Source organism: Episyrphus balteatus, chromosome 2, assembly GCF_945859705.1.
Source record: "Episyrphus balteatus chromosome 2, idEpiBalt1.1, whole genome shotgun sequence".
In the NCBI taxonomy this organism is placed as follows: domain Eukaryota; kingdom Metazoa; phylum Arthropoda; class Insecta; order Diptera; family Syrphidae; genus Episyrphus; species Episyrphus balteatus.
Genome location: NC_079135.1, coordinates 123,847,511 through 123,867,505, shown reverse-complemented (window position 1 = coordinate 123,867,505; position 19,995 = coordinate 123,847,511). Strand labels below are relative to the sequence as shown.

General features: G+C 31.9%; 1 protein-coding gene across 1 annotated transcript; it reads left to right on the top strand.

Moving 5' to 3' along the window:
• The first annotated feature begins 9,220 nt into the window (after positions 1–9,220).
• On the top strand, positions 9,221–15,814 carry LOC129909719 (uncharacterized). Its single transcript, XM_055986792.1, has one exon. It carries the CDS (start codon positions 9,221–9,223, stop codon positions 15,812–15,814), a length of 6,594 nt encoding a protein of 2,197 aa, XP_055842767.1.
• Positions 15,815–19,995: the final 4,181 nt, after the last annotated feature.

Sequence of the window (19,995 nt, the reverse complement as noted above, 5' to 3'; positions counted from 1 at the left end):
AATTTCACTAAAGTTTCGTACTTATTTTTGCAAGAAATCAGCTTTCAAAGCAGGCAAACGACATAGAAAAGCAGCATAGTTGTTGTTAGTGTGTGATGATGGCATTGCATTGCAGTTGTGGAGTGCATTACTCTAAAAGGAAATTCACTTTTTCCCCCCATTTTTCTTCGTAGAAGTTGGAAAATGGACGAACAAACGTTCATGTCGACGCCCCCGTATAAAGAATGAAAAGTGGAGCGCAATTTTTATGCGACATAAATAAATTTGCATCAAAATGAAAATTATATTATGTCCTTCTACTTTATATCCCTACCGCCTTTTTCTCTCCACACATACAAAGTACAAAGTCCTTTTTCCTATTTTCTTCTTCTTCTCCGTTTTGTGTAGTAGAGCGGAGATATCTATAAAAGCTGACTTCTACAACACGTGGAGAGAATACGACGCTGCTGGTAGCTGGGTGGGAGATCAGGAGTAAATGATGCAAACACACATCCGGCGGAAAGGACATGAACAGAATGTGCAACTCTTTGTGTCACCCAAGGACATTTTATCCCCTTTTTAGGATGCTTTGGTTCTTTTTGTGTTGTATGGATGTGTTGCACGAGCAGGAAGCTGTCAGGATATGTATAAATCTTTTGGACAGGATGTGTTGTTGTGCCATACACATGCGAAAGCTGCACTTTAGATAGATTATGTGCGAATAAGCGGTTGACGTTGCTAAGGAAAACAAATGCAGGGTTAGACGGCGACGACGACAACGAAAACGACTGACGACGGCGACTGGAAGCAATACAAAATAGGAGCACCCTTAATCAGTAACTTCCAATGCAAAAGGATGTAGGTGCCAGAGGAGAGTGCATTTTCTCTGCAAGGAAAGTATTTTCGTATACATTTAGATTCAGTCATGATGGCAGAAGATGAGATATTTTCAGTTCTACACATTCCCTTTGTGTATATGGCACTGTTGGGGATTTGATTAACGAACATAATATAAGCCTCGTGCGAAGGATCAAAATAGAATGCAGCTTGACATGGTGAATGCATGTTGTTTTGTAACAAGAGCTGGTTACAGATTAGTAGCTTCCAATGTATGTAGTTAGTTTTAAAATATATTTTCATTGCGAATGGAGGAAACATTGTTTGGATTTTTCTGTGTCTGGGTTGACAAATTAAACAAATTGAGACAATTTTATGGGTCTTTTGGATGTTAACATATTTTTTCATTTAATAAAGAAACTACTTCAGTATAATACTAATTTTATTCTCATTTTTAATGCATTAAAAATGCAAACAGAATAGTAGAACGTTTTTTAAATGAATAATTACATTAATAGTTTTATAAGGGTTCAAATAAGCCAGTGATAACACCAACTTCCATCAGACCAGGTCGTGGAATCATCAAGGTTGCATTCAAGAAAGAAGGTTTTAACAATGTTAAATTTTGGAATCCATTATCAAATAGTATCGAAATTTAAAGCTCATAAGAGCATGTTTCCATAAAATTCAAAAGTCCACGAAATTCAGGAAAACCAAAAGCCCTACCCCGAACCCAAAACACACCCAGTCTACAAAAACCGTTAAGAAAAAGAGGTTGTCTGTAAAAACGGTTTACGGACGATAATTTTACGTGATAACGTCGTGAGAAAACAGGTTGTGTGCTTTTGTTTAAAATGAGTCAATTGAAGCGTTTACTTTTTTCAAACAATCATAATTTACAAGAAAAAGCTAAACAAAAATACCTTTTTTATTTTCCCATTATAAATTTTTTTATTTTAAAAGCTTACAAAAAAAATTATGCAATTTAAAAGCCAAGTATTTCTTCTTAAGAATAAAACCATTTTTAAATTTTTACAATGCGCAAAAAGTATAAAAATAATTTATTAAAAAAAAAAAAATAATTTTTATCAAAAAAAGCAAAAAAAACATGAATTTTTATCTTCTCACGTCATTAATTCCATTTTTTTACCTAACAACCTATACAAAATTTTTACCATCTGAAAGCTTATTGTCTTAGCCCAAAATATATATATCGATCAGGTCTATGAGACATCTACAAAAAGAGCTAGAATTTTTTTAACTCGATCAAATTTCATTAAAAAAAGCAAAAAAAAAACATTTATTTTTATGTTCTCAAGCTATGGAATCAATTTTTTGTTAGACAACCTATAAAAAATATATACCATGTGAAAGCTTATTATTTCACCTTTCATATGACGTATCAATCTCATTTCAAAGATGCCTACAAGAGAAGTTAGAATTTTTTTAAAGTCAACCATGTCGAATTTCCAGACTAAGATTACGGTACTTCCCACACTGGTGGCTAATCGGGGGGCAACAGATCTCCACTGGTGTTTTGAGGTTTTTCGCAAGTTTCTTGATTTAACATTGTGTAGCTTGTAGTTAGTCTACCGTTATGTGCGATATACCAAATGAAAGGTAATTGTATCAGGATGCTCATAAAAGTTTAATAAAATTTCTATCTGCTCTTTGTCAAAAGTTATAATCTGTTGATTTCTAAAATTTTATTTAACCGTTATCTCAAAATTGTGTTTACGAAAATGATTGAAACTTCGCACTAATTTAGTCGTGGACATGGTCTATCATTACTCTATATACTTTATTCCTGTATCTATTAAAGAAAAAAAGATAAAAATAAAAAAACTATGAAAATCGGTTAAAAACGGTCAAAAAACGTGTTTTTTAAAAACTTGCTTCTTCCGTTATTCAGTCAAAGCTCACTAAACGATTCCAAGTTTTTGCACATGTATGCATAAGGCATGATTTTTTGAACGCTCAAAAAAAAAGCTAAAAATTACTCAAAAATACCCCTAAAAAACAAGGTGTTTTTCAAAAATTCATATTTCGAAACGCAGAATGTTTGAAAAAAATTCGTATCAGATTTCTAATTTTTTTCCCTCATCTTTCACTTGGCATCTTTAGAATTGTCAAAAAAATTTCCATTACCCAAAATCATCATTTTGTCATAGCCCCAACACGTGTACAACGTTCAAACAAAACGTTATAGCTTAGTTTCAAAATTTTTTAGAATTTTTTCTTAAATGCAGTAATTCTTAAATTAATCTCATCTATCTATAACAAAAAAAAAATCTATTCTCTACTACTTCGCGTTTAGATTTAAGCCCAAATTTCATCTTTCCGTTTTACCCCTGTTTACCCTATTAACCTTTAGGTTATTATCCTTTAAATAAGCTTAGAAGATTTTTGTATCTCTAATAGTTTATTTTTTAATTTTGAATTGAAATTTTTTGCCGCACTGCGAAAGTGCGAGAGTGTTACGTTAGAAAATGGCGTCACTTTTTTGTGGTGGCTGCCATGGTTCATCGATTTATAAGACGTTATCACGTCAAAAAAATATTTTTTGTGATTTTTCAGGTGATAAAAAAACCGTTATAATTTTAGAACTAAGGGTGGGTTAACCTTAGGCAATTGAACCAGGCAGATTTTTTCACCTTGGTGAAGCTTCAATCTATTGTGGATTTTGCTTCTTCCAGTTTCGCACGCTAAGTTTATTGACGTCCCTTTTAAGTTATGAGCATCACCCAGAATTAAGTCTCCTTTCTTCCCGTAGCATTGCTGTTCATGCAACCATTCAGCTAGGTTATTGCCCTTTTAAAACCCCTAGAGTTCGTTATTGTCTATCTTTTTTGCCAATCACCATCAAAAATCACCCGAATAATTTTTCTTTCGATACAATCCAAAGAATTTCCATCCATCTTATTCCATCATGGCTCTGCACAATACACACACACAGCAAGATTGGGATGATAAGAGTCTTGTACAGAGCCATTTAAGTTTCTGGAAAAACTGATTTACTAGTTGCTACTGTTGTTTTGTTTAATAGCAGTTTCCTTATCATTTTTGTTCTAAAACTAAACAATTTTTTTTTTTTTCAATTTTTTCTTCAAAGAGAATCTAAATTGCAGAATCGCTTTTGCTATTTAATTAAATTTTTTGCCCAAAACTGTGTCAGCCTAGAGAGAGAGAGTGTTAACTATTATCCTCTCATGGATTATGCAACACATAGCAACACAAATTCTCATTATTTTTCTTTGCGCTAGCAAAAGCGCGTTGCGTTGGCGTTGGCGTTGGTTGCATAGACACACCATCAGCCAGCCATCACTTATCCTCACATGTCAACCTGTCGTTTTCCTGCGCGCACACCGCACACACATCACGCAATTGATTGGATCTAAAGATTCACGTAAGAGCAAACATTTACGCCTGCTGTTACACAATACGAACAGGACGAGAACGAGGTTAGATGCGGGTTGAAACGGGGAAAGTTTGATTTCCACCTTCAACGCCTTCAACGTCAACTTTGGTGATGATGGCGGTGAGGTGGTTCGAAATCCTGCAGAGCTATTTCTTTATGCAATGAGGTTATTCAACGTGTTGGTATCTACTTTCTGCTTACATTTGCATTCAGTCGAAACCAATATATATATGAACTCTGCCTGCGTTGGTTCACATTTTGATTGACAGTTTGAAGTTGAAACACCATCCAGCTGTCTCATTTGTATGCGGTCAGCTAATAAATTCATTTCGCATTGCCACCGCACAAAACGGGAGAAACCAAAAACGTAGTCGTCTGTCGAATACTTTATAACAACATATTCGTCCAAGTAGGACCTCATGCTGCTGCTAAACTAAATTCAGGTCAGTGGAATTTATATCCTTAACCCTGCCAAGCTACTCTCTATCTCTTTCGCTCTGCTCAACAAATTAGTCCTTTAAACTCTTCCCCCAAAAATAGACAGACACAAAATATAGCGATGTAGACTTCCCCCCCCCCCCCCCCCCTTCTGTCAGTTCGTCGTCCTCATCATAGTCGTCCTCGTCGTCGTCCTCGTTGACCCGAAAAAAAAAGATTATTCGCGACGCGCATCATGTTTATTTTTCGAAACGACTTTGCTAGTTGCTACAAATGCGCTATATTATGTATCCTTACGTTAGAGGATAATCAGGAATCGTGTTGGGATGGGTAACATGGGGAAGGTGATTAAAAATTCTGTTCAGCTTTAACTATGCAAATAAATTTTCGGCAAAATAATTCATTTCGAATTACCGTGCTGCGTTTCAACGAGCGCGGAGAGATGCCCCGGTCGCTTCGGGCTAAAATGTAGAAAAGCAGAAAATTAAGTTAGCAAAAGAGGAAACTGCATGGTGCTATGGTGCAACCACCAGCATAAAACTATTCGTTGGATGGTGTACTGAATTGAAAATCTAAATTTAGGTCAGTCGTTAAGTGCTGGGAAATGGTATAAGTAAGCTCTATATTTTTGTTTAAGGGAAACTGAAAAAAAAAACATAAAAATCAACTTGGAAAAAATAGAAAGTTGCCTGGCAAAAGTGTTTGTTTAATTTAATTTAATCCCAAGTAAACAGGGAGGAACTAATTTTGTGTTGTTTTTTTATGTGAAATTAGTGAAAAAAGGGAGGATGATGAAATTGAGGATGATATTTTAAAGTTTTGATTTTTAAGAATTATTATTGCAGGTTGGTACTAATATAATTTAAATAAGCTCATGCCTCCATGCTCCATATGCCCTTATTATTGTTTTTTAGTTGAAAACTTCTTTAGTACCGTTGTGATTTAAAACCCGATGAAACAAAAAAAAGCGATAGTAAAATTTAATTAATTGATCTATAATCAATTTTAATTCAGTCATTAAGTATGATGGTAAATAGGGACAAAAACGACATTGAAAAATGAGGCTATTTTCTAAATAGAAAGTCAAAGAGAGTTGAATATGGTTTTATTCAATAGATAAATTTAATACAAGAACATCGTAGGTATTGAAAAAATTTTCTAAAAATTTCAAATTATCAACGGTTATATAAAACAAAAAGTGAAATAGACCTTCGACAACGTGGTTATTATGGGTAGTAGAAATTTTTTTCTACAATTTTGAAAGTTGATTGCAAAAAAAAATTATGAATATTTTTCTAAGGTCCTAGATTTCTAAATATGATTTTTTAAAAACACCATTTTTACTTGCGATATAGGTAAATACTATACAGGGTGTCCCAAAAGTAATGGATCAAACGAAATATGCTGATAGGCCAACTTAAGGGCTCTCAGAATTTGGTAACTTGTTCATCCCAAATCCTTACGGTTTTCGATTTAATGCAGTTTTTGTGAAATTTCGAAAAATCCCGACTTTGCATCAGTATTTTGCTTCCTCCGCTAATAACTGATTTTTGTTTTTTTACAATTCTTCCACTAAAACATTGCCAAATAATAAGAAATAATTAATTAATCAAAATATTTTTTATTTAATACGCCATTTTGCTGCAAATTAATTAACAGTTCCATGTTTTATAAAAACTCAATTTCTTACGTTTATTTCAGAGCAGAATCCCGAAAAAAAATTTGTATTGTGTGATACTGGTTTATTATTTTAAAAACTTGCCGTATTATTGCAGTTTTCAAAAATGTATAAAAAATTCCAAAGTTGAAACTAGAACGAAAGATATTACAATTTAAATGCAACAAAACAGGGCTTTTCAGAAAAAAATAACAAACAAAAATCGAGACTTTTATTCAAAAAGAAATAATAGGCTATTGATTATGTAGTTTAGAAAGGAACTAAGACGTTCACGGGTTTTTATTGCAGGAATCGTTCAATGGGTTATAAAAGAAGATAAAACCGCGGAGTGCTATTAAATGAGAGGGTGGAAACTGAAGATAGGGGTGCAAAAGCCCCCTTTTTGGTTTTTTCAATATACCTCATAAACCAAGCGAAATTTTGATATATTGCATATACAACTTTTTGTAGAGAAATAAATTTCCTATTGGAATAATGTTTTTTAAAAATTGAAAAAAAAAATTTCCATACCAAAATAGTCGAAACAATCATAAAAAAAATATCAAAAAAATCGATTTTTTGAGTTTTTTTGCTTTTTTAGTTGTACATTTCTTTTGGCTCAAGTAGCACACTGGTGTATAAATTGGTGTAAATTCATTAATTTTGGTGTAAAATTGACGAAATTGAAAAAATATGGTGTATTTCTCAAAATTAGTGGTATAAAAATTATACCACTGTCTTTTCTGTGAAAAATTTCAACATTTTTTTAAGATTCTGTGCAAAAAATACACCGATATTCAGTTGTTTTTATAATATACCATTAATGGTGCATAAAATTATTCGATTCTGAAATCAACCAAAACGGTATATTTTGTACACTCTCTTTGGTGTAGGAAGCACACCCTGTGGACATAAAATTCACCAGAATGCATAAATGGGAGACGCCATATTTTTCAATGGCCGACATTTAAAATAAAATGCACGACTGGGGTCGCACGTACTTGCTCTTATGATAAAAGTAGCTTTTATGTCAAAGAATTTTAGGAATAATATTTTGACTTACATAGTTATAATTTGATTGAAAAGAAATTTCATAAGAAATTTGAAAATATGTAAATTTGTTTTTATAATTTCTTACACCATTTTAAATAATTTTGCCTACAAATCGAAGTACCCCTTTTTGATTATTGTTTATTGCACGATTTTATCACACGTACCTACTTGCATTCGTATTTCAAGTTAGTATCGCTAGAAATTTTCATATTTAAATTTTAGAAACCTACATAAAATAAACATTGATCATTTTTGTGTATTTGGAAGTGCGTGTGTTGCTTGGCATTTATTTTGATGCAAACTTAAAATGGTTTTCAAAATGCAAAATTCTCACATGAACTGTGACCCTCAGCATTCATAGTTTTTTTTATGTACATACATATATAAATGTATGTATGTATGTATATCTGAAAATATTAAGAGCACCTACACATATGTAAGTATTTTAGCAATAAAATCATAAAAGCTCAGAGTAATGGGTTTCTATATTGAATGTACCTACCTACATTTGGTTATGTTATTCAATATACAATATATATATCTATCTCAGCCCAAAAATACACAAACCCTTATTCATTCAACCCAAAATCATAACAAATAAAAGATTTTTGTACCTATATTTATTAATGAATGGATAGATACCTCTTTTTCGACGGTGGGTGTTAAGGAAGTCATCCAAATTTGTAATGAGTGTATTGCAAATTTATTGTTATATGCAGGTAGAATCTAGCTGTGGAAAATCCCATACTACCTAGTGATTGCCTTTTTCATTCATGGCTGTATTTTGTTTTTTAATTCTTGAAATTACGCAACCCTTCTTATCATTAGGTACTATATTTTGGGAATGTCAAAAAAAATTTACAGGTCAGAATGGCGAATACACAACAAAATTTAAATATTTCATTAACATATACTTATGCATATAATATCTATGTGTTTTTGAAAGTTGTTAAGGGTTATATGTGTATGTAAATATATAAAAAAAGTACAATTTTAAGGTTCTTTTGTTTTAAAAAATCAATATCCTCATCAATAATCGTTTCTAACCGATAGTGGAAAGAAGTGTGCATTTGAAAAAAAAAACAATTTTTGAAGAAGCAATTCTATACAAAAGTCTTATACATATACTACAAAACTGTACAAACTGCATTTTTAAATGCAATTTTAATAGAGAGTGAAAAGTGAGTGTTTTGATAAGAAATCTCATAAAAAGAATTAAAAAAAAAAAAAACAATTTGGTGGTGTGTTAAGTGCAAGAAGTTAAAGTTGGAAAGTAAAATTTTATATAAGAATTAAATAATACAAGTTAAAAAAAAAAATTGTTTCTTTTTTTTATTACAAAACTTATAATTTCTTATAATTTTTAATTTAAGGCAGTGGTGTTAACAGTGAAATTATAAATTGAAATTTTATTATAATTAACAAAAAGTGATTTTAAGAATTAAATTCGTTTGAATGTGAATATTGTGAATTAAGAGCTTTAATTAAAACAGTAACAGGAGAATTCTTAAAATTTTGACCAAAAATTATTTGGTAAGTTATTTGGTTTAAATCAAATAATTTTTTAAAACATTTATACTATTTAAATTTTTTTTTTCAAAACTATTTTAATTTTTATCGAAATGGATAACAACTTTTCAAAAATTCAAAAGAAAGGCAGGGGAAAGAAAAAAACTTTATTTAATTTTAGCCAGGTCGATGAAAATTCAGAAAAGGCGCTTAATGAAAAATGTATTAATAGAGTTGATATCAGTAGTTGCATTATGGGATCTTTTTGTCAAGACAATGACATTTTCGAGGGAATTTATAAAAATACACAATGTACAAGCAATTCGGTAATGGCATTGTGTATGTCCCAGTTGACATCCGTAACGGTCTGGAACACGGAAAATATTAATCAAGTTCTTAGGCATGGGCATAATCTTCATGTTCAATCTGTTTCTAGTTTTTCAGAAAGGTTTGGCAAAGAGCCACCTTCATCTTTTTATCTGGCGGCAGATGAGGTTCTTCAATCCTTTACTGTGGAAAATACGAGATTTAAAGTCGAGTACAAATTAGATCCTTTTCAGGGTTATATTGATGAAACAGACTTTTTCTGTTGTGAATTAGATAGATTTTTTTCGATTGAGATTTTTGGTGTTCTGACTGTTTGTAATTTATCGGTTGCAATTTTAAGGAAGGACAATTTATACTGGTTATTTGATCCTCACAGTAGAGATGAAAATCTAAACTCGGTTCAAAATGGCGTAGCTGTTCTTTGTAGGTTTAAAAGCATTCCTGACCTTGCTTCAGGTTTTAAATCATCATTTTGTGCAATGGGAAAACAGTTATTTAGTATAACACCTTTGAACATAGAAATTGATTCTTGTCCCGAAAATGAAACGCAGTGGTCAATAAAGCGCAAACTGTTTTCAAACAGTCAAAAAAAAAAATTAGATGAACAAAATAAAGCTAGGCTAAGACTTCTGCGATTGAATGAAACATTCAAGGCTAAGGAACGAACGACGCAAAGAGAATCAAGAAAAAAGAAAAACGAAGCTACTGGGCCTACAATAAGAAAAATAGACAGAAAAAGAAAAAGAATACTGCGTTCTCAAAAGGATTTTAAGGATATAGAAAATACAAAGCAGGTTCAAAGAATGAAAGCTTTGCGAAGTGTTTTAGAAAATAGAATTTTAAAACGGGAAAAAGATTGTGCAAAGAAACGAATTTTGAGGATACTACAAGACTATAAAAAAGACGAAAACGAGAAGCTTTTGACAAGAATGCGTACAAGGCGAAGTGTGACAAAAAACTTAATTTTACAAAGGGAAAAAGATAGTGCAAAGAAACGAATTCTTAGGAGCCAACAAGACTATAAAAAAGAAGAAAACACTAAGCTTTTGACAAGAATGCGTGCCAAGCGAAGTATGATAGAAAATAAAATTTTAGAAAGGGTAAAAGACAATGCAAGGAAACGATCTCTAAGGAGTCAACAAGATTATAGGGTTTTTGAAAATACAAGGCTTTCGACAAGAATGCGAACTAGAAGAAGTAATGAAGATCATCGTTTAACAGAAAAAGTTAAAGATGTAACCCGAAAACAACTAAGTCGTTGTCTAAAAACCACTTTGGAACGAAAAAGACAAAAAGATAAACTATTTAAAGAATCTAAAAGAAGCGTTCTTGAATTAAAACAAAAAGAACAGCAAATTAATACAAAACAACGGAAAGAAAAACGTGAAAATCTTTTATATAAATTTCGGGAGCAATACCGTGATAACTTAAAAAAGCAAGTTAGTGAAGATAGTCAAGCAAAGCTTTTATTTATTAAGGAAAGAAGCATGTGTCCGGAGTATATTTGTTGTTTTTGTGAAGGGACATTTTTTGCGCATTCTGTTGTAAAGTACCAAACAACTTATTCGAAAAAGTATTTTGGAAAAAAATTTGTAGAAAGTATAAATAAAATAAGAAGCCATAAATCAGCCTGGACATGTAAAACTTGTTACAGATATGTACAGAAAGGTCTTGTTCCTAAGTTAGCAATTGCTAATGGCCTTAACTTTGTTCCCATTCCCAAATCTATCCAAATATTATCTCCTCTTGAAGAGAGAATGGTTGCACCCTTCATAAATTTTATGCAAATTCGCGATTTAAAACCCTTTGCCCTGAATCCCCAGCTTGGAATGAAAGGAAGCGTTGTCAATATTTCAGTTGAGGTTAACGATATGCTGCAGGTACTGCCACGCCAGTTTGATAACATGAAAACTATTCAGTTGAAACTCAAACGACACCTTGACCATTCTTCAAACTACATGTTTGAGACAATTCGGCCCGCAGTTGTGTGCGATGCTCTACAGTACCTAAAGACTACCCCTCTTTATCAAAAAAACAACATTCAAGTCGATGCAGCTTACCTTGAACGGTATGACAAAGCATATGATGAATTGGTTGAGTTCATTGTAGACAGCAATGATGCACAGAACCCAAAGGGCACTACCGATAGCTTTTCACAAGATGACAGTGTGTTAGAAGACATAAATTTAGATGAATTTGTAGGCTTACCGAAAGCAAAAACTAATACAGCAAATAAGGCTAAACAACTTGAAGAGCAACAAATTTTACAGTTCGAGATGAACGATGAGGTCCTTGTTATGGATAGGAACAAAGAAGCAGCGGATAGCGTTCAAGTAATAGCGCCTGGTCAGGGAAAGACTCCAGTTCCATGGCATTTATTCCCAAATTTAGAAGAGTTATGTTTTCCTAAAATCTACTGCGGACATCCTTTAGAATCTACAAATAAAATATCATACTCGGAGAGAGCGAAATCAATCGCAAGACGATATGATAGACGAGGTTCTGTTCCAACTAAAATTCTTTATATGGCAAAAAAGAAATTAGAGCAATCGTGTTTATCAAATATTAACATTTGTCTAAGAAAAAGCAAAAGCACGAATAAGGTGACTGCAGACAATGTTTTAAAGAAACATTTCCTGGATTCACTTATTCAGCACGATGCTGGGTATAGAATTCTTAACCGTATTCCGTCATCTCCGTCATACTGGGAGTTAAAGAAAATGCAACTAATGGCAATGATTCGCCAATTAGGAAAGCCTACACTCTTCTTAACTCTGTCTGCTGCCGAATCAAACTGGCCCGAATTAATCCAACTTCTTTCAAAGCTTTTAAATAACAAAAAACTTAGTATTGAAGAAGCCATATCACTGGAAAATTGCGAAAAAACTGAGCTTATTCGAAATGACCCAGTAACTTGTGCTAGATATTTTGACCATAAAGTTGCCAAATTTATGAAGTATATAAAAAGCAAAAATGGACCTTTCAAGGAATTTGAAGTCCTTGACAGCTATCAAAGAGTAGAATTCCAGATGCGTGGTTCACCTCATGAGCACATGTTCTTATGGCTCAAAAATGCCCCAGTTTATAAACTAAACGATGAAGAAAGCAAGTCGCGATGCACTTCATTTATTGATAGGTTTATCACCTGCGAAGATAACCCTATTAGTCCCTATATACCCTACCTTCGTCATAGGCATTCGCATACTTGTAATAAGGGAAAGTTAAATAAAACAAAATGCAGGTTTAACTTTCCTATACCAGTTATGCCAAAGACCCAAATTCTTGAGCCTCTTCCCAAAGTTCCAGTAGGCAAAGAAAAGGAAGAACTTTCAGCGATATTAGGTAATATTAGGACCCGAATGCAACATTTCTTTGACAAACCATCCCTTGTTCCTTTTAGTGATATACTACATTCACTCAAAATTACAGAGTCCCAATACATATATGCCATCAGGAGTTCCTTAAAAAACCCACAAGTATTTTTAAAACGCAACAGTTTAGAAGTAGCAATAAATTCATATAATAAAGACGTTTTGAATTTATTTGAGTCGAACATTGATGTTCAGTTTGTCTTAGAAGAATACGGGATTGCTAATTATATTGTGAATTATATAAGCAAAGTGGATGCTGGTTTATCCAAGCTCTTAAGAGATGCTGCTTCAGATATTAATCAGGGCCATAAGAACATTAAGGACAAATTTAGAAATATTGCGAACGTTTTTCTCAACAGCAATTTAATGTCTGCGCAGGAAGCTGCATATCACGTGCTATCGTTGCCATTATCGAAAAGTAGTAGAGGACATATTTTTATTAATACAAGTCCAATTGAAAGCAGATTAATGATGCTAAAGTCAAATAAGTTTCTTCAGAACCTTAACTCTGATTCCACTGACATTTTTGTCGAAAATGACTTTAAAAAATATTCAAAAAGGCCTGTGAAACACGAAGAATTATGCTTAGCAGATTTTGTTGCGAATTTCACACACTCGCGTAGGCAAAATGATGAAGAAAATGAAAACGAAGATAACTATCATTTAAGGCACAATTCTAAGATAATTCGATATAGAAGATACAAATTGGTACAGGATCCACAGAATTATTATCGTGAGCAGATACTTCTATTTATGCCTTGGAGAAATGAGGCCGAGGAAATAGAAAATATCGATTCTAAGGAAGCTTATTTGAAGAATAGAACATTAGTTGAAGCGAATAGGTTAAAATATGCCATAGTAGAAGACGATATTTTAGATGAAGCACTTGAAGAAATAAGACAAGGCAACGAAAGGCATGAAAGCACTCCATCAGATTTTCTTCCTGAACCAGAGCAGATAGATATTTTAGAGCAGGGCGGAGTAGAAAATAAAAAGGAAAATTTAGTTAATCGTTTCGTGAGTCCACCCAAAATTTCCCAAGAGTGTATGATTTTACAGCTGAACAAATTAAATAAAGACCAACGAGAATTCGTTATGCATGTATATAATTGTTTTAAAACTAAAAACTGTTTGCCTCTTAATATATTCTTAAGTGGTTCTGCTGGAGTCGGTAAATCTACGGTAATCAACTCCATATTCCAACTTATTACTAAATATTTTGATAGTAGACCGGGAGCAATTGGTGATTCCATAAAAGTTTTGCTAACTGCTCCCTCAGGAAAAGCTGCTTTTTTGATTAATGGAGTGACACTTCATACAGCTTTCGCTCTCCCCGTTTCTCAGTACGGAGGGACCATGCCCAATCTTTCTAGTGATATTGCGAACACGATACGGCAAAAGTTAATCAATCTTAAATTGCTTATTATTGATGAAATATCAATGGTTGGAAGTCGTCTTCTAAGTAGGGTAGATACAAGACTACGACAGGTTATGGGCCGAAATGAACCATTTGGAGGGATTTCCATTATTTTAGTTGGAGACTTAAATCAGTTACCTCCTGTCTTTGACACGTTTATATTTAAGGCACCACAAAATAACGACTTAAATGTTTTTGCCGAAACAAACACGTTATGGGTACTTTTCAAGATTTTTGAGCTAACCAAAATCATGCGCCAACAAAATGAAACCTTATTTATAAACGCACTGAATAATCTTGCTACGGGAACAATGACAAGTGAAGATATTCAGCTAGTTAAGAGTCGTGAAGTTGATAGCACTTCTATACCTGAAGACGTAATTCGATTGTACTCAACGAACAATGACGTTGATGAGTATAATAGTTTAAAACTATCAAAAGCACCGGGTGAAGAAATAAGTGCCACCTCCATCGATTCTGTGCTTGGAAAAGTGGGAGAAGCAATCAAAAAACGAGCATTGGAAGCACTTCAGAAGAAAAAGTTGTCTGATTTAGGGGGTCTTTCAAATATAGTACGTCTTAAGAAAAACATAAAATATATGATAACAACAAATATAGATGTTGAAGACGGTTTGGTAAACGGGGCATGTGGAGAACTCAAACATATTTCCATGAGACCCAATACGAGTGAAGTAGACAAAATTTGGATTTTATTTCCACCAAATCCTCAAGTTGGATTGAAAGCCCGACAGTCCTTAAATAAATTCATAGAATTAAACGACATAGACCGCAACTTGGTCCCTATTGAAAGGAAAGTTCATTCAATAAATGTGAATACCGTTAACACATACCAAATTCTTAGAAAACAATTTCCAATAGTTCCAGCAGAAGCCATAACAATTCATAAAAGCCAAGGCCAAACATACGATAAAGTGTGCATCGATCTGAGAAAATCGAAAAAAATCAGAAGATCTATGATGTACGTTGCGTTAAGTAGAGTAACATCTTTGACAGGGCTTTTTATAATTGGTAATTTCTCACCACCAAATGCTACAGCCGAAGAAAATTTAATTTTGGACGAGTTAAGACGTCTTAGAAATGATTGTAAAATGAATTTGTCGTTTAAAAATTTTGACCAAAAAACCGGCTTAATTGTTGCTTACCAAAATGCTCGTTCTCTAAAAAAGAACATAAATTGCGTTATAGCCGATCACTGGTACTCAAATTGTGATGTTTTAGTTTTTTCCGAAACTCAAACACTTTATTCAGATTCTTTGAATATACCGGGATTTAAACTAATTTATAGGTCAGATCAGGATTATAAAAAGCGTAAGCCCAGAGGATTAATGTGTTTTGTAAAGGAAACTTTATCAATTGACACAAAGAGCATCAAATCGGCAACAATACAAATAATTATAGATTCGACAAAGAAAACTCATATTGATTTGCTCTCATTTGAATTAGGTGAAGTTTTAGTTATCGCAGGTTATAAATCTCCTTCGGCTTCATTTGAAGACTTTAGGGAACAATTCAAAGATTTTATGAATGAAATAAGACACAAATTACGTGGAAAAATCGTTCTGTTGGGAGATTTTAACATCAATTTAAGAAATAAGCCGAACACATTTCTCCATGAAACTTTGACGGAATGGAATCTTAGATCCGCACTACCTAACAATGCAGTTACTACAGATAACAATACCCAAATTGATGTCATATTTTCAAACATACATCCACTAGAGTGTGGAGTGTATGAAAGCTTCTTCTCAGATCATAAACCAATTTACTTTATATATCCACAAGAATAAATTAATATGGTGAGATGATCGAATAGTTTTTGGTAAGGTTTTCATACCTAGTTCTTCTTTTATAATTGTTTTTTTTTTTCTTTATTTGTTCAACTCCCGGAATAATATTGCATAAATTTTTTCGTTCATAACAGTATTATTACATTACAACATGAGGACTATGCCTACAGGGGAAACCTCGATAAAAAAAGCGCGTGAAGGGTCTACCTCCTGGGTAACGTGGAAAGACCTAAAATTTTATTTTGAGTGTTAAAAAAATTATAAGGTAATTTGTAGGTTATAAGAAATGTGGCTATAAAATTTTTAGAAAAATTTGGTTCATAAAAGGGAAGAGCCGACATCTAGGACAAATTTTGCAAAACATTTTTTTTGTATTTGACTTTTTTGAAGAAAAAAAAAAATACAGTAATATTGAAAATCGTTACAGCCGTTGTCGAGTTACTTGGTATTATTTGAAAAATTTGTATGGGAGGTACACTTTTTTGACTTTTTTGAGAAAAACTAAAAATGCAGTTTTATTGCAATTGCTTCGAATATTACGTCTGAAAAGTTTAATCAAAATCGTTAGAGTCATTTTCGAGTTAATTGGTTTGGCTGTGTTTAGGCTGTGGAAATGTGTACAGATGGACGCACAACCGCACAGACGCACGGACGGAATTGCTATAGCCACTTTTTCGGACTCCTCCATCATCGTAATTATGATGTACGGGAAGAGCCGACATCCGCGATTTAAAAAAAAGTTAATATCATATTTTCACTATACGTATTTTTTAAGAAAAACCAAAAGTGCAGCTATGTTAGATTTACGTATTACATTACGTGTTTAAAATTTAATCGAAATCGTTAGAGTCGTTTACGAGAAAATTGCAATAACTCATTAAGATTTACGGGAAGAGCCGACATCCGCGATTTAAAAAAAAGTTAATATCATATTTTCACTATACGTATTTTTTAAGAAAAACCAAAAGTGCAGCTATGTTAGATTTACGTATTACATTACGTGTTTAAAATTTAATCGAAATCGTTAGAGTCGTTTACGAGAAAATTGCAATAACTCATTAAGATTTACGGGAAGAGCCGACATCCGCGATTTAAAAAAAAGTTAGTGTCATATTTTCACTATCCGCATTTTTAGAGAAAAACTAAAAACGTAGTTTTGTCAGAACTACGGACAGCATTACGTGTGATAAATTTAATCAAAATCGTTAGAGCCGTTTTCGAGAAATTTGCAAAAACTCAAACAATTTGTATGGGAGGTATACGTTCTAAGCGAGATATTAAAAAACAAAAAAAAACCAACCTTGGAAATTACAAAAAAATCATCTGTACCAAATTTGAAGAAAATCCGTCCACCCGTTTAGGCTGCAGCTTCATGTACAGATGGACGCACCGACGCACAGACGCACAGACGCACAGACCGACGGACGTCATGACGAAACCCACTTTTTTGAACTTCTCCATTATCGTAATGTTAGTTTTCATTAAAACCTCGATTTTTTTTTTTGACACGAAACCAATACTTGCCCTATAGAGCAAGTAAAAAGAAGACAGCAATTAATTTTTTTACTATAATAGTATATTTATTGACCTAATTATCCCGTATTCTTGTTTTTTCCATTCGGTATATTATATTATAAAAGAACTCTTCTAAAAAAATGTAAAAACAACAACAAAATTATAATTTTTGAAAAAACTGATTTTTAAAATCGAACAAAAAAATCATTAATTCAGTGACATTTTTGAGGCGCTTGATTTTAAAGGGGGTAGTATCTAAAATTAGTAGACAGAATGTGTTTCGTTTTTAAATTAGGCAAACAAATTCATATTTAACCATTAGTTTCTTATGGCAATATTATGAAAGTGAATAAAAGTTCATTTTCATTTATTTCATAAGAAATGGTGTGAATTAGAATTCATCAAACTGTTTGAGGTAAAAAATAAACTTTGGTTCAAATTTTAAATCAGAATAATTTAAACTGTGTATTTTATCCATAGATTTATTGTGTATTTTTCAATTTCAAAGGGATAATTTTCACCAAAAACGAGATCATGTAATATACCACTAGCGCCTTTTATACACCAAAATCGGTATATTTTTTTAACCACCGGAGTTTATTATATACGAGAAAATGGTGTATTTTTTATATTCAAAATGCATATCACGAAAGTGCAAAAAATACACCAAATATTTTGGTGTATTTTAGACTTTTGTGCTACTTGAGGGGTTGAGATAGACATAAACATTCCTCCAAACAAAAAAAGAAGATTAAATTTCCTTCAAAATGTTGTACTCACTAATTTTTTTCATTGAAAATTAACCGAAGTATGGCCATTTTTATCTAGCTTTTTTTCTCATTTTTAGTTTTACTCAAGTAAAACAGAAACATTTGAGGGGAAAGTACGATAACTTAAGCACCAAGAACTGATAATGCGATTTTGTAGAGGGGTTAAATACAATCATTGTTTACTATGGGAGGGGGTGCCTATGTCCCCCCGTTTTGGCGGGAGGGGCAATTTTCTAAAAAAAATACTTAAAATAAAAAAAAATTATTAAAAAACAACGGCAACACTTACAGTTTTGATTGATACTTTTTTCAAAAGCTAGAATTATAAACTTAATATTAATTTTAAAATGAAGTTATTTTAATCACTTTTTTTTTTAAATACCCGATTTCAAAGTACTTGTCATATACCGACTTTAGTAAAATTGAAATATCTCAAAAACGGCTCCAACGATTTTGTTTAAAAAATTAAAATGTTAGTTTTAAGCTAAGGTCTATCTTTGAATGAAAAATTTTTTTTTGAAAATCATTATTAACGGTACCTGCCATAGAACGGTTTTTTTTTTTCAAATCCGATTATCTAAGAAACTACTAATTCGATTTCAACGAAACTTTTTGTGAGGAAGCATTTATAGAATCTAAATATGAACCAAAAAAACAAATTTTCAAAAAAATAATTTTTGGATTTTTAAAAAAATTTTGAAAATGTTTTTTTGAAAAATCAAATTTTCGAAAACGGGACATTGAATTTTTTTGAAATTTTGTTTTTAGATGTTGATTAGTTATTTCTACAAAATTGCATATTTTAAAACATTTTTTCCAAAAAATTATTTATAAAAAATTAGTTTTTTAAAAAACGGCTCTAATGATCTTAATATATCAATCAAAACTGCATACTTGTTTTGGAGGGCAATTTTATTTCAGATTTAATTTAATTTTTTTTTTTTAAACGAATTTTTTTTTCCAAATTTCTATATAAAAAGTCTTAAAAATTAAAGCAACTTTAACTCTAAGAGCAAGTTCGTGCGACCCAGTCGTGCATTTTAAAAAATCTCAAACTTACAATATTTATTGCTATCACTGATATGCAAGCATATGCCAAAAATTGATATTTTTAAATTATTATTTGCTCAATAACGGAAGAAATAATTTGTTTTGCCCAAATTTTTGTATTAATAACTTCTCAATTTTGACAGATAAATAAAATTTATAGGTTTGATAGATAATAGACAAGACTGTATTTGTACGAATTTTCAATAATTTTCATATTCAGAATTCAGAGAAAACTTACCACAAAATACTAGTGGGTAATCGTTTTCTGACACCAACCATCAGTAAGAAAATTTTCTGCAGCAATCAAGTTTTTATTTCGAAATGGTTGTCATTGAAATATTTTATCTTTTTTTGTAGATGCGATACAGATATGATTGCAGCATATATTTAAAGGTACAACGACAAGCTTTCCGGCGATATAAAATGCATTATAGGTTGTCATGTAAAAAAAAAATGGACAAAAGGTTAATGGAAGAAAAAAAAATTGTTATTTAAAAAATTTTTTTTTTTAAACTTTTTGTAAAAAAAATTGATAAAAAAGTCATTATTTTCGACCTTTTTTTGTAAAATTTGATTGGCTTAGAAAAATTATATTATTTTTTAATTATTATAAAGCCTTAATATTGCACTATTGAAGTATTGAATGTAGGTAGTATCATTTTAAAAGCTTTTCATACAAAAAAGTAGTAACAAAATTAAACAAAATAAGAAAATACATTTTTTTAAACATTTTTCAAACAAAATATTTGGATTCAAATAGCGTTTACATTCCTTTTATTCACTGTGACGACAGCTTTAGTTTTTTTTTTTTCTTTTTACTCGAATTCCTTTCTTCGTCCTTGCAAA

What these genes read in the sequence shown, in the direction of transcription:
- LOC129909719 (XM_055986792.1), top strand. Translation starts at nt 9,221, where the DNA reads ATGGCATTGTGTATGTCCCAGTTGACATCCGTAACGGTCTGGAACACG.